Source organism: Puma concolor, chromosome D3 (assembly GCF_028749965.1).
Source record: "Puma concolor isolate L17-30 chromosome D3, mPumCon1.1.hap2, whole genome shotgun sequence".
Taxonomy (NCBI): Eukaryota; Metazoa; Chordata; class Mammalia; order Carnivora; family Felidae; genus Puma; species Puma concolor.
In genome coordinates this window covers 31,944,313-31,959,814 of record NC_141678.1, presented here as the reverse complement: position 1 = coordinate 31,959,814, position 15,502 = coordinate 31,944,313, and the positions used below count along the sequence as shown (strand labels likewise).

At 36.8% G+C, this 15,502-nt stretch overlaps 1 protein-coding gene across 3 annotated transcripts in view; it reads left to right on the top strand.

The window, feature by feature from the left end:
* CEP192 (centrosomal protein 192) overlaps positions 1-15,502 on the top strand; it is a 135,146-nt gene that overhangs the window by 39,756 nt on the left and 79,888 nt on the right. For all 3 annotated transcript variants that reach the window (XM_086682400.1, XM_086682398.1, XM_086682399.1), the window contains exons 11-12: positions 10,112-10,472; positions 10,927-11,070. In XM_086682400.1, coding sequence (XP_086538526.1) covers positions 10,112-10,472; positions 10,927-11,070 — 505 coding nt within the window. The remainder of the gene's footprint in view (positions 1-10,111; positions 10,473-10,926; positions 11,071-15,502) is intronic.

The window sequence follows — 15,502 nt, the reverse complement described above, 5'->3', positions numbered from 1 at the left end:
GTGTCTCCCTCCCTCTCTGTCCCTACCCTGCTCACGCTCGCTCTCTCTCTCTCTCTCAAAAATAAATAAACATTAAAAAAAAAAAAGCTTTGTTGCTTGGATGGGGGGAGGGGGAATTCCTACTTGTGGGTCAGTCATAAAGTGTGTTACATTATTTCATGAGATGTCTTCTTTTTCCCATGTCTTAAGGTCATGCAGTTTGTGTTACCATGAGGTGACCATTTTCTGTCCTTTTGAGGGCAAGATTAGCAGCCCATTTTCCTTAAAGGCATTTAAAGAGCTCATAAATACAAGCTACTATCTTAAGTAAATTTTTTCCCTTTTTGTTGTAATATTGCTGTATATAAGGAATAGACTTTGCCCCCCACTAAAGTATAGCTTGCCCTTGAACAATGTGGGGTTTTAAGGGCACCAACTCCCTGCACAGTAAAAAATACACGTGATAACTTTTAAGGTCCCAAAATTTAAGTACTAATAGCTTACTATTGACTGGAAGCCTTACTGATAACATAAAGGTGATAAACATATTTTGTATGTTACATATGTTATATACTCTATTTTTACAATAAAGCTAGAGAAAAGAAAGTTATTAAGGAAATCATAAGGAAGAGAAAATACATTTACAGTTCTGTACTGTTTCAAAAAAAAAATCCACATATAAGTGGTAAAAAAACTTCTTCAGCTTTTGTTTATCTGGGAATGTCTTAAATTTTTCCTCATTTTTAAAGGACAGTTTTACCAAATGTAAGATTCTTGGTTGACAAGTTTTTTTCCCCTCCCAGTACTTTGAATGTATCAGCCTATTGCCTTTTGGCCTGAAGGTTTTCTGATGGGAAATTTTCTGGTTATCTTACTGAAGATTCCTTGCATGTGACAAGTAGCTTCTCTTGCTGTTTTCAAGATTCTCTTTTTGAGAGTTTGATTATAATGTCTTGGTATGGGTTTCTTCAGATTTATCCTACTTGGAGTTTGTTGAACTTTTTTCAGTGTTTATAATCCTGTCTTTAATCAGCTGTGGGAAGTTTTCAGCTATAGTTTCTTCTTGTTTTTCTCTTTCCTGTGCTTTTTTCAGAAAGTGCTGTTGGTCCCCAGTGTGTTGATGGTATCCCATGGGTCTCTCAGACTCTGTTTACTTTTTATGAAGTTTAGTAATTTCAGTTGTCCTATCTTCAGTTGTCCTCTCTACACATCTGCACAACCTCTCTAGTGAATTTTTCACTTTAGTTATTGTACCTTCCAGTTCCAGAATTTCTTTTTGGCTCCTCTGTATTATTATCTTTTTATTGATGTGCATTTTGTGTATAGATCATTTTCTTGTTTGTCCACATCTTCTTTAGCTCTTTGAGCATCTTCAAGACAGTTGTTTCAGTCTAGTCTGACATACAGGTTTTCTCATGCAAGTTCTCTGTTGATTTTTCTCCTCTGAATGAACCATACTTTCCTGTTTATTTGTATGCTGTGTGATCTTTTTTTTTGTTTGAAACTGTACATTTGAATCTTATGTGATAATGCTGGAAATCACATTCTCTCTTTTCTCTATGGTTTGTTCTTTATTTAATTTTTATACAGTGTGTCTGTACTGGGATCAGTATGTAGTGAAAGCTAGAGGTTTTACAGGTCTTTTCTGAGCCTGTATTTTTTCCTGGGCATGTGCAGCAGCTCTCTTAATTTTCTCCATATATGGTTGTTTTTGATAGTCAAAGAAATAGGTAGGACTCCTATAAATATGCTGGTGTTCACTTTAGCTGGTGGGTGTTTAATCACTGGTGAACGGGCTCTGTGCCTGCAGCTCTGCAGTGAGAAGCAGCAGTCTGCCATCCGAACACAGAAACCTGATAATTGGAGACAAAATCCTTATTGTTTCTCTGGCTCCAGCAAACCATACTAAAAACTGGGGTTGCCCTTCCCACAGTTGTCTGCCTTGGGGTTCAGGGTGGGTAGCCACAATCATTCTAAAGTCTGAAGTTACATTATTTGCAGTTTACCAGCCAAGCTTTTTTCTGGTAGCTGTAATTGTTCAAATAGATTCCAGAATTCCACAATAGTTACTTCATTTTTTTTCCTTCAAAATAGTTACTTCTGAGGTTTTTGCCAGTCCAGTCCTTGTCTAGGTGGAAAGACAGATTCCTGGTGCTTTCTTTTCTGCCATCTTTTTTGATGTTACTCTTCGTTCTTTCCTTTCCTTTCCTTTTCTTTTTCTTTCTTTCTTTCTTTCTTTCTTTCTTTCTTTCTTTCTTTCTTTCTTTCTTTCAGAGCGTGTGTGTGCACATGTGCATGCAGGGAAGGTGCAGAGGGAGACAGAATCTTAAGCAGGCTCCACACATAGTGTGGAGCCTGATGCAGGGCTTGATCTCACAACCTTGAGATCATGACCTGAGCTGGAATCAAGAGACAGATGCTTAACCAACTGAGCCACCTAGTTGCCCCTTTATTTTTTATTTCTAACTTTATGGGCTTATAATCAGTATTTGGTCTGAAAAATCTAACCTTTCTAAATGTTTTGGATAAAAGTATATTTATATGTGTATTTCATGGACATAAGAAAAATGAAAACTAAAAGCTCTTGTTTGAGGAATGTTTAGTTTTAAAAAGCTATTAGGCTATTTAGTGTATTAATCAGTTTCTCCATGATCACTTTTATTTTTATGTAGTAGATGTATCAATTCCAGAAAAGATAAATCAAAGTCTCCAATTTTAATTGAATTTTTTTCTTTATGTACTTCTCTCCAATATTTATTGCATATAAGATTATAGATTTTATAACCTATTATAACCTATTTGATAAGAGTGTACCTTTTTTAGTAATTCTGTCCTTTTATCCTGTTACTGCTTCTAATCTTAAATTGTCCTTTGTATATTAGTATTGATATCTTTGCTTTTTCTATATTTTGTGTATGCTTGTTATCTTTTCCGTCCCTTTTACATTTTTCTTTATCGTTTGTTTAGAGAGCTTTTTATCTATAGCATGTAGCTAGGTTTACTTTTTAATGTACTCTGGTGGTCTTTTTTTTTTTAATTTTTTTTTTAAGTTTATTTATTTTTGACAGAGACAGAGTGCCAGCATGAGCTGGGGAGGGGCAGAGAGAGAGGGAGACACAGAATCCGAAGCAGGCTCCAGGCTCCAAGCTGTCAGCACAGAGCCTGAGGCAGAGCTTAAACTCATGAACCGTGAGATCATGACCTGGGCCAAAGTCAGATGCTTAACCAACTGAGCCACCCAGGTGCCCCAAAACTCTGGTAGTCTATTTTTTAATGAGCTAGTTAATCCTTTAACACTTACTGTAATTATTGATATTCTTGATTTTATTCTTACATTTACTTCATTTAATATTTATTTTATCATTTTCAAAAATTTTATTGCATTATTTATCCTACATTTGGCCTTTCTTTGCATTTTCATTGATTCTCAGATCCACATTTTTCATATTTTAACACTTCTGAAATCAGTATGTTTCTTACAGTTACTAGTATGTCATAGCTTAGTGTTCTCTTTCTTAGTGGCACATACAGTAATGGTAAATCTTTAAATCAATGGTGAGATTCTATGAGGGATGCTGTTTTTCCCTTATTTGGAGGGCATTCATATATTTTTCAGCCATTATTTCAGATGATATCAGCACCAGAGTGCTTTGTTGCATGTTTGTTTCCCTTAGATGCCAATAAGGTAGGACTTTGAAATACTTTAATTACCTCCTTTCAAAACCCCACCTCCTAAGAGAACTTTGGATTGCTTTTACTTTTTCTTTTCTTGTCACATTTCCTAACTCTTAAGTTTTGCTGAGAGAGTTACGCTGTCAAAACATTAACAAAAACCAATTTTGTGTTTAGGTTTGAAAACTGTCGAAGCAGCTGCATTTGTGCTTGTATTGTTTATTATCAGATCACAGCAAGGGAGCTGTTCTGCTGCATAGGGAACTCTGACTTGGAAACAAGTCATTATGAAACAGTGTAGTACCAGGTTTCCCCCAGCAGTGCATGTATGTGAGTTAACAGGGTGGCTGTCTGAGACCCCATGCCGCTGCCCTATTGAGCCCAGGCAGGATTCTGACATAGAGGCTGCCAGTCAAAATCCCACAGCCCAAGCTACCTGGTCCCTGGCCCCGACCCCGTACTTTGGTCAGACTGCCTCTCTCCCCATCCAACCCTCTCTCCCCCCCCACCCCAACCTCTCCTCAGAGCCCCACACCCTAGGTGAGTCCTAGGTCCCTTCTCACTTCACACGCAATGCCTAGCTGCCACCTTTGCCCTGTTGGATCCTCAGCCAAGCACAAAAAGGGTTCAGGTGCATTTCATCAGATGGTGCAGTGATTCTGGAGACTATCATTTGGCTGCGTTCCTACTTCAAGACTGTTTTAAGTAGCTTTCCTGAGGGGATAGGTAGTTTCCAACATTCTGACATTTCTTTTTTTTTTTTTTTTTCTTTTTTTAAAATTGAAGTAGAAATACAAGATTATATTGATTTCAGGTGTACAACATAGTGATTTGACAATTCTATGTGTCGTGAAATGCTCACCTTGTAAGTGTAGTTACCATCTGTCACCATACAAAGTTTTTACAATATTATTGACTGTATTTCCTATGTAGTACTTTTATCCCTGTGACTTATTTAATTACTGGAAGTCTGTATCTCTTATTTTTTAAAAAAAAAAAAATTTTTTTTCTTAACGTTTTATTTATTTTTGAGACAGGGAGAGACAGAGCATGAACAGGGGAGGGTCAGAGAGAGGGAGACACAGAATCTGAAACAGGCTCCAGGCTCTGAGCTGTCAGCACAGAGCCCGATGTGGGGCTCGAACTTAAGCACTGCGAGATCATGACCTGAGCCGAAGTCAGCCGCTCAACCGACTGAGCCACCCAGGCGCCCCAAGGAAGTCTGTATCTCTTAAACCCCTTCACCTTTTTTACCCATCATCCCTCTACCCCTCTGGCAATTACCTGTTTTTTTTCTCTGTATTTATGAGTCTGTTTCTGTTTTGTTTATTCATTTGTTTTGTTTTTTAGACTCCACAAAGAAGTGAAATCATACAGTATTTGTTTTTTTCTGACTTATTTTACTTAGCATAGTGCTCTCTAGGTCCATTCATGTTGTTACAAATGGCAAAATCTTTTCTATACCTGAGTGATATTCCTGTGTGTGTGTGTATGTGTGTGTGTGTGTGTGTGTGTGTACTACATGTTCATTATCCATTTATCTATTGATGCACACCTAAGTTGCTTTGTATCTTGGCTGTTGTAAATAATGCTGCAATAAACATGGAGGGTGCATGTATCTTTTTGAATTAGTATTTTCATTTTCTTTGAATAAATGCCCAACAGTGGGATTACCAGATCATATGGTATTTCTATTTTTAATTTTTTGAGGAACTTCCATACTATTTTCCATAGGGGCTATACCAATTTATATTAGCACCAACAGTGCACAACATCCACATCCTTGCCAACACTTGCTTCTTGTGTTTTATATTTTAGCCATTCTGACAGCTGTGAGGTGATATCTCCTCATGGTTTTGATCTGCATTTCCCTGATAATGAATCATGTTAAGCATCTTTTCATGTGTCTGTGGGCCATCTGTATGTCTTCTTTGTAGAAATATCTGTTCATGTCTTCTTCCCATTTTTCCATTGGATTGTTTGAGATTTTTTCAGTGTTGAGTTTTAGGAGTTCTTATGTATTTTGGATATTAACCCCTAATTGGATATATGACTTATTTATATCTTCACCCATTCGGTAGGTTCCCTTTTCATTTTGTTGATTGTTTCCTTCACTGTGCAAAAGCTGTTTAGTGTCATGTAGTTCTAATTGCTTACTTTTCTTTTGATTCCTTTGCCTGAGGAAGCAGATCCAGAAGAATATTGTGAAGGCTGATATCTAAGAGATTATTGCTTATGTTTTCCTCTAGAAATTTTATGGTTTCAGGTACATTTAGGTCTTCAATTCATTTTGAGTTTATTTTTGTATATAGTGAAAGAAAGTGGTACAGTTTCATTCTTTTGCATGTAGCTGTCCAGTTTTTTCAACACTGTTTATTGAAGAGATTGTTATTCTCCAATGTATATTCTTTCCTCTTTTGTCCTAGATTAATTGACCATATAAGCATGGGCTTATTTGTAGACTCTGTTCTGTTCCACTGATCTCTGTGTCTGTTTTTGTGCCTGTACCATAACTTTTTTTTTTTTTTTAGAGAGCGTGTGCATGTGAGCATGAGCAGGGAGGGAGGGGCAGAGGGAGAGAGAGAATCTTAAGCAAGCTCCACGCCCAGCACAGAGCCCAAAATGGGGTCAGTCGCACGACTGTGAGATCATGACATGAGCCAAAATCAAGCATCAGATGCTTAACTGACTGAGCTGCCTAGGTGCCCCTTGTAACTATTTTTTTTTTTTTTTTAGCATTAACTGTTTTGATTACTATAGCTTTGTAGTATAGTTTGAAATCTGGGATGGTGATACCTCCAGCTTTGTTCTTCTGTCTCAACATTGCTTTGGTTATTTGGGGACTTTTATGTTCCATACAAATTTTAGGATTATTTTTTCTAGTTCTATAAAAAATATTATTGGTATTTTGATAGGTATTGCATTAAATGTGTAAATTGCTTTGAGTACTATGGACATTGTAACAATATTCTTCCAGTCCATGAATATAGTTTACCTTCCATTTATTTATTTGGGTCATCTTTCTTTTCTTTCTTTTTTCTTTTTTTTTTTTTTTTTTATTTTAGAGAGAAAGTGTGAGTGGGGGAGAAGGGCAGAGGGAAAGAGAGAGAGAGAGAGAGAGAGAGAGGGAGGGAGAAAATCTTAAGCAGGCTTCATGCCGAGCATGGAGCCTGATTCAGGACTTGATCCCATGACTCTGGGATCATGACCCGAACCAAAATCAAGAATTGGACATTCAGTTTACTGAGCTACCTGGCAACCCTCTTTCATTGGTATCTTATAAGTTTTCAAAGTATAGATCTTTCACTTCCTTGCTTAAATTTATTCCTAGATATTTTATTCTTTCTGATGATATTGTAAATAGGATATTAAAAACTTTCTCTTTCTGCTACTTATCATTATTAGTACTGAAACAGAACCAATTTCTGTGTATTAATTTTGTATCCTGCAGCTTCACTAAATTTATTAGTTTTAATAGTTTTTTTGTGGAATCCTTAGAGCTTTCTATCTATAGTATTATGTCATATGAAAATAGTGACGGTTTTGTTTTCTTTTCAATCTGGATGCCTTTTATTCCATTTCTTGTCTGATTACTGGGCTAGGACTTCTAATACTGTGTTGAATAAAAGTGGTAAGAGTGGACATCCTTGTCTTGTTCCTGATCTTTGAGGAAAAGCTTTAAGCTTTTCGCTACTGAGTATGATTTAGTTGGGGGTTTATTATATATTATATTCGAGTATGTTCCCTCTAAACCCACTTTGTTGAGAGTTTTTATCATGAGTAGATATTGAATTATGTCAAATACTTTTTCTGCATCTGTTGAGATAATTGTATGATTTTTATCCTTCATTCTGTTAATGTGGTGTATCATGTTGATTGATTTATGAATATTCAGCCATCCTTGCATACCTGGAATAAATTACATCTGATTGTAATAAATGTGTTGTTGAATTTGGCTTGCTAATATTTTGTTAAGGATTTTTGTATCTATATTTATCAGGGATATGAGTCTACAGTTTTGGTGTCAGGTTAATGCTGGTTTTGTGGAATGAACTTGGAAGCATTCCTTCTTCTATTTTTTGAAAGAGTATGGGAAGAATGGGTGTTAACTCTTCTTTAAGAGAATTTATCGGTGAAGCTATCTAGTCCTAGATATTTGCTTGTGGGGAATTTTTTGATTACTGATTAATTTGTTGCTAGTAATCAGTCTGTTTAGATTTTCTATTTCTTCCTGATTCAGTTGGAAGATGTTTCTAGAAATTAATTCATTTCTTCCAGGTTGTCCAGTTTGTTGGATTATAATTTTTCATAGTATTCTCTTATAATCCTTTGTATTTCTGTGGTGTCAGTTGTAACTGCTTTCATTTCTGATTTTATTTATTTGAGTTCTTTCTCTTTTATCTTGATAAGCCTGGCTAAAGGTTTATCAGTTTTCTTTATCTTTTGAGAACCAACTCAGTTTCATTGATACGATCTATTGTTTTTTTTTAATTGCTGTTTCATTCTGGTTCTTTTTTACTCTTTGCTAGTATTCTATATGAAAAATAGTTATGTCTTTAAATGGCATTTCTTTGTCTCCTTGTCTTTTTTTCTGTTGTAATATTCATATTTTAAGTAGTTTTTATGAGCTTGCTATGTTAAAGAGATATTTTGATCCTTATGCATTTTATGTATTTATTTACTCATTTGCCAAACAATAGAAATTTATTTTCTCACACTTCTAGAGAATTCAGAGATTAAGGTTTCAGTAGGGTTGATTTCTCCTTGTGCTTCTCTCCTTGCCTTATAGATGGACTTTTTCTCCCTGTGTCTTCAAGATGGTCTTCCCTCTCCCAGTCCTTATGCATTTTTAGACTTTTATGTTTGTATTAGTTTCCTAGGGCTGCTGGAACCTTAGCCTGCAACAAGAGAAATGTAGTCTCACATTCTAGAGGCCCAAAATTGGACATCAGAGTATTGGAAGGGATAAGCTCCCTCCAAAGGCTCCTCTTCTTGCCTCTTCCAGCAGCTAATGGCTCCTGGTTTTCTTTGCTTGTGGCAGCATCACTTGAATATTTGCCTTCCTCTTTACATGGCCTTTCTCTCAGTGTCTCTGTATCCTGCTAAAATCTTTTTTCTCTTATAAGGACACCGCTCACTGGGTTAAAGGCCCATTCTAACTCCAGGATGGTCTTATTTCAAGATCCTTAATTTAACTTAATCTGCAAAGACCTGGATTCCAAATAAGGTTACAATTTACAGGACCTGGGGTTAAGGCTGGGAAATTTTTAACCCAGGAGAGTGTTATACTTAGATGTTATCCACTAAAGACTTTAAAACTATTCATCTCTATTTTCTCCTAGCACTTTTGCATCTAAATGTTTAAGCCGTCTGGAATTTATTTTGATATAAGGTAGGATGTAAGTTTATTTTTTGTAAGACATCTTTGGAAGATCACCCAGTTAGTAAGTGCTGGCAGTAGGATTTAAACCTATGACTTTATTTCAAAGTCAGCATCTTTTCTTTTATGTAGAACTACCTGCTTTTAGTATTTTAACTTCAAAAAACTTGTGAGGCTGTTTTTGTCATCATACATCTCATGACAGAAAAGACTGCTCTTACAGGTTTTATTGGCACTTGAAATTACAGTGGTAGCTGGATTTCTAAAAGTATTGTAGGCACTTGGGCTCTTTTTCAGCAGTTGTTATTCTAGGAAAGAATAAGAAATGCCATTTGGGAAAGTATGTCAGAGAGCATGGTTTTGAGGCGCTGGCTTAATTTGCCTTGTCTGATGCAGTTGTTATTTGGCACCTCATGGGCATCTGTAGTATATGCTATTTTTTTTTTTTTCAACATTTATTTATTTTTGGGACAGAGAGAGACAGAGCATGAACGGGGGAGGGGCAGAGAGAGAGGGAGACACAGAATCGGAAACAGGCTCCAGGCTCTGAGCCATCAGCCCAGAGCCTGATGCGGGGCTCGAACTCACGGACCGCGAGATCGTGACCTGGCTGAAGTCGGACGCTCAACCGACTGCGCCACCCAGGCGCCCCTAGTATATGCTATTTTACTCCTGTTAAAAGATATTAGTACACCTGTTTTCAGGGGAGGTTACTCATATTAATTTTATGAGTCTGGTCACATTAATGGGCTTGCCATGCTTTTAGAGAGTTTTAGTGGTAATTAAAAGAGTTGAAACTGATATTTCTAATGTCCTGTATGTAATATAATGAACATGTTGAGCTCACCTTTGGTATCTGAATCTGTTGATAGACGTTTGCAATGACCACGGCATGAATTTTGGTTTTGGTATATTGCTTAAAATTGGTTCATATGTAGTCTAATAGAGTACAGTGAACACTATATAGTCTGATGCTTTACATAATAACCATTTACATCTACTACGTAATTTTTTCCCATAACGTTTGGAATGAGTCATGAAAAACAAAACTTATGGCTGCTTTGTTAATCATTTTTAAAGGAGAGCGCAAGAGAAGAAGTTCCTGTGAAGACTATCAGGGCTACTAATGCGAAATTTAACCCTGTTTATTTTCATGACACAAATGCCAGTGAAGGTGATTTTGATGTAATGGACCCTTTAAAGCTGGAGGCCAGGTCTCTTCATCAAAATAAGCACTTGGCATCTGGTTCAAAAACAGTTTTACCTATGGATAGATGTTTAGACACGGAGACTCCTAAAGTGTCCATTCAAAAATATATGGACAGAGCATCTTTGAAGCCTGTTAGTGACAATGAAATTAATTCCACTGATACTCTTCAGTCACCAACAAGTGAAAGAAGGACATGTGAATGTTACAAGTCCACTGAAAAGAGTAAAGAGCGTAAGTAGGTTTTATTTTTCTTCTAATTTTTATTTAAATTCTAGTTAGTTAACCTATAGTGTAGTAAGAAGGCTTAAAAAAATAAAGATGTATAAAATGTTTATACAATAGAGTATATTTTCAAGGGGAACTTGCCTAATATTTCATATTAAAATACTTAATTGTTTTATGGATTAAAAATTATATCTTTACTTACAGATCTGGTAGACATATACTATTTTAAGTCTTAGTTTTCTTTTTCTTTTTCTCTCATTCTCCATTATAGATTTCTCCTGGGGTTAAGGTCAGCTTTTCCACCATTGGAGGACTTTTATGGGAATGGATTCTTTTTTTAAACTAGTTTTGGGTAGATTTCAATACTGTTGATATCTAAGATAAGTCAACTAAGTAAAATTATTTCAGAATATTGTATCATTTTGTTTCATATGTCATTGTATATTTTTGGATTTTTTAGAAATAGATCTGCCACAGAGTGTGGTCTATCAAAATGAAGAGGGCAGATGGGTCACTGACCTTGCATATTATACATCTTTTAATAAGGAACAAGTTTTAAATATGGCTCTAACTGATGAGATAAATGAAGACTTCAGATCTGGTTGTAAGTGTATTGATAACCACCTTATTATCCCATTTTCATTGTTTTTAATGGTGTTCTGAGATTACTCTGTATACATTGGTTGGCCACATCAAATCATTTTTGGACTATACATTTGAACCCTGAACAATGTGAGGAATAAGGGGTGCCAGCTCCTTGCATCATTGAAAATCTGTGTATAACTTTTGACTTTCCAAAATCTTAACTACCAACAGCCTACTGGTTACCAAAAGCCTTAACATATATTTTGTGTGTTACATGTATTATATACTGTATTCTTATAATAAGATAAGCTAGAGAAAAGAAAATGTTAATAAGAAAATCATAAGAGGGCACCTGGGTGGCTCAGTCACTTGAGCGTCCGACTTCTACTCAGGTCGCAATCTCACGGTTCATGAGTTCGAGCCCCACAGTGGGCTAGCTGCTGTTAGCCTGTTAGCGTATAGCCCACTTTGGATCCTCCTTTCCCCTCTCTCCGTCCCTCCCCCACTTGCACGCTCTCAAAAATAAATAAACATTTTCAAAAGATATTTTAAAAAAAGAAATCATAAGGAAAACACATTTATAGCACTGTACTTTCTATATTGAAAAAAAAAATCTGTGTGTCAGTGGACCTGTGCGGTTCAAACCTATGTTGTGCAATGGTCAACTGTAATACTGAGCTTTTCAGCTGTTTTTATAGGAACAAAGGCTTGAGTTAGTGCTAACCATTGCAGAATGAGCTGAGCCTTTTCTTTAAGCAAGGACAGTGAGTCAGACTATCATTCTTTTACATCAGTTTAGAACCTTCATATGACAGAGTTGGAAGGGACCTTAGGGTTACATTCTCACTTTTTTTTTTTCCTTAAAGATTTTATTTTTAAGTAATCTCTACACTCAACATGGGGCTTGAACTTTTAACTCCCAGATCAAGAGTCATATGGTCTACCAAGTGAGTCAGCTGGGTGCCCCAGTTTACATTCTCACTTTTTTCATTTTTATTTTTAACGTTATTTGAGAGAGGGATGGAGGGAGAGAGAGACAGAAAGAGAGAGAGAGAGAGAGAAAGAGAGAATCCCAAGCAGGCTCCATGCTGTCAGCACAGAGCTTGACTTGGGGTTTGAATTCATAAACCATGAGATCATGACCTAAACTGAAATTGAGAGTCAGATGCTTAACTGACTGAGCCACCCAGGCACGCCTACATTCTCACTTTTAAAATCCTGTCTTGAACAAAAGAAATATTTTGATAAGTGAACAGTTGCAAAATCCATTTTAGAGTAAAACGTAAGAAATGTAGAAATGATGGGAGAAAGGTGACAGAAAAGATAAATCTCAAAGGATGAGAGCATTAGGAATATCAGCTAGGTTTCTTGATTAGCAGAATCTCTGACCATGCAAGGAAAAACCAAGTTAGGTCTGCAGTACATATGACACATAGCATTTTGAGCCTTAGGTTATGGAGATGCTCTGCCACTGAGGCCTCCAGTGCCTGAGCACCTCTAAACCTGCCATGAGGAAAGGCATTCAGTGGCCTGTCAAGCCTGTTCTTATATATTTATTTATCTATCCATCCATCCATCCATCCATCCATCCATACATACATAATACATACTTTAGAGTGTGCATGCATGAGCCTGGGAGAGAGGCAGAGGGAGAGTGAGAGAGAATCCCAAGCAGGCTCCACGCTCAGCACAGAGCCTGATGTAGTGACTTGATCCATGACCCTGGGATTGTGACCTGAGCCAAAATCAAGAGTTAGATGCTCAACCAAATGAGTCACCTAGGCTCCCCAAGCCTAGTCTTATTTTTCATAGCCTCAGAACATGCCACAGGAAGAAGTTATTCTAACTGCTGCTTGTACTAAGCTCCTCTTAAACTTCTAATGATGGGAATGGTGGAGATAAATAAGGCATTTTTCCAGCCTTTAAGCAATTGTTCATCAGTCAAGAGGGATAAGACAAGAGTGTAAAACAACAGTCAGTATCATAAGAAACACAAACTAAATGGTTTTGGAGTTTAGAGCAGAAAAAACTTTTTTGTGTGAGTGGGTGACAGGGATTTCGTATAGGAGGTGGCTTTTGAGGTAAGAGTTTGAAGAGGTAGATGTTTGAGGGCATGAGATATTCCAAATGGATAGAAAACCTAATGAAAGACAATGAAATGAGGAAGTCTGGGTATGTTTTGAGACTGGCAGATAGTCTAATGTAGCTAGCATTTATGACAAGCTTTGGAAGGGGAGAGTAATAAAAGGTGAAGAGGTGAAGCTAGAAAGGTATAAAGTAGGGCCAGGGAGTGGGTTGAGCTTTGACTACCATGTTGGAGTTGAGGCTTGTGTGGCAAGCAGTAGGTAGCCACTGAAGACTTGATTGTCCAACTACCTTTGTGAGTCAATTTCTGGTACTGATGGACAGTTGAGTGGGAGATTCCTTAGGATGTTGTAGAAATCTAGGTGTCACAGAATGAAAAGCAAACAGTTGGTGAAAGACCTGGCAATAAAATGGTTAGGATTTGGTGACTGGATTTCAGGAGATAGTAGGAAGGCAAGAAAAGATTGACGTTTGTGGTCTGAGTTATTTGGGAAAATAGCAATACCATGAACTGAGATGGGAAAATCAGAAGAGATTGTAGAATTTTGGATAATTGTGGTTTGTGGTGGAGATATTCGGTAGTTGGAAGTATAAGCCAGGAATTGGAAGTTAAGTTACAGTTAAAGCTTGCTCAGTGACATCTTGATTTAGGAAGAACAAGGGGGTACAGACTGGATAGTGGATAGTTGTACAGCATGGAGCCCAGTGCGGGGCTAGAACTCACGAACTATGAGATCATGACCTGAGCCGAAATCAAGAGTTGGAGCCTTCACTGACTGAACCACCCAGGCGCCCCTAAAATAAATTCTTTAATTCCAAGACATAGAAAAGCATATAAAATATTCTGACATTTGTATCACTTAGAAAGTGAGTGGTCATGGAATTCTCATGTGCAACTGGTGGGAATGTAAAGTGATAGAACCATTTCGGAAACTTGTCTAGCAGGAGCTTTTGGAGGTGAACTTTATGAACTTCATACTTGAGGACCCAGTAATTCTGCACCAGAGTTATATATCCAGTGTACAGGTATATGGTTAACCAAAAGATCTACACTGAAATATTCATAGCAGCATTATATGTTTATCTCCAAATTAGAAACTCCCTAATTCTCATTAATGATAGAATGGATTGTGTTTATTCATACATTGGAGTGCTATGTAGCAATGGGAATAAGTGATGTGTAGCTACTTGTAGCATCATGCATGAATTTCATAAGTATGTAGGATGAAATAAAGCAGACTAAGGATACCTGCTATGTAGATCTATTTGTATATATTTTAAATGTACCCTGCCCTGTGGAGTAAGGATAGTAGTTACCCTTGGATGGGCATGTAGTGATGAGAAGGAAGCTCGAGGGGCCTTTTGGGGTGCTAGTAGAGTTCTCTTTCTTCGTCTGGGGTACTGATCTGGCTATACAGTTGTGTTTATTGAGTTGTACACTTATATATACTTTTCATATGTATATTGTGCTTTGGTGAATAGTTTTTAAAAATTAGTGATCAAACTGAGAAAAAATATTTGCTATTCATGTTACAGATTAAGGCCCATTTTCCTAGTAGTAAATAGTTCTAACAAACAATAAGAAAAAGACTAGCTACTCAATGTAGAATTGGGCAAAGGTTGTAAACAAAATTTATGGGAAATGAAATGAAAATGGTTGTTAAATATTCCAAAAAAGTTCATGGAACATACTCATGGAAAGAAATGCAGAGTAAAACCACTCCATGATACTATTTTTCAGTTATTTCATTGACAGTGATCTAAAAATTTGGTACTATAACTATGTTGGCAACAGTGTGAAGAAAACAGGTATTATAGTACTTTAATAGGCACAGCATGTAGGTAGAGCAGTATTACAGCATCTAACAAAGTTACAAATGTACATACCAAACAGTTCTTTTGGGAACTTATTCTTCAATTATACTTGCAGAAATGGCATGTGATGTATGTGCAAGGTTATTACTTATACATTGTTTATAATCACAAAAGGTTGGAAGCAATGTGGATGTACAAAACAGGACTAACTAAATAAGGTACATCCATATAAGGAAATACATTGTGGTCATTAAAAAAATGGAAAAGGGCTCTTTAGGTGCTAGTATGGAGTAATCACTAAAATTCTTTTTTTTTTTTTTAAGTTTATTTTTGAGGGAGCGAGCACGCACGGGGGTACAGAGACAGATGGGGAGATGGAATCCCAAGCAGGCTTTATCTACACTGTCAGCATGGAGCCCAGTGCGGGGCTAGAACTCTTGAACTATGAGATCATGACCTGAGCCGAAATCAAGAGTTAGCGCTTAACTGACTGGTGCCCCTAAAATAAATTCTTTAATTCCCAGACACAGAAAAGCACATAAGATATTCTG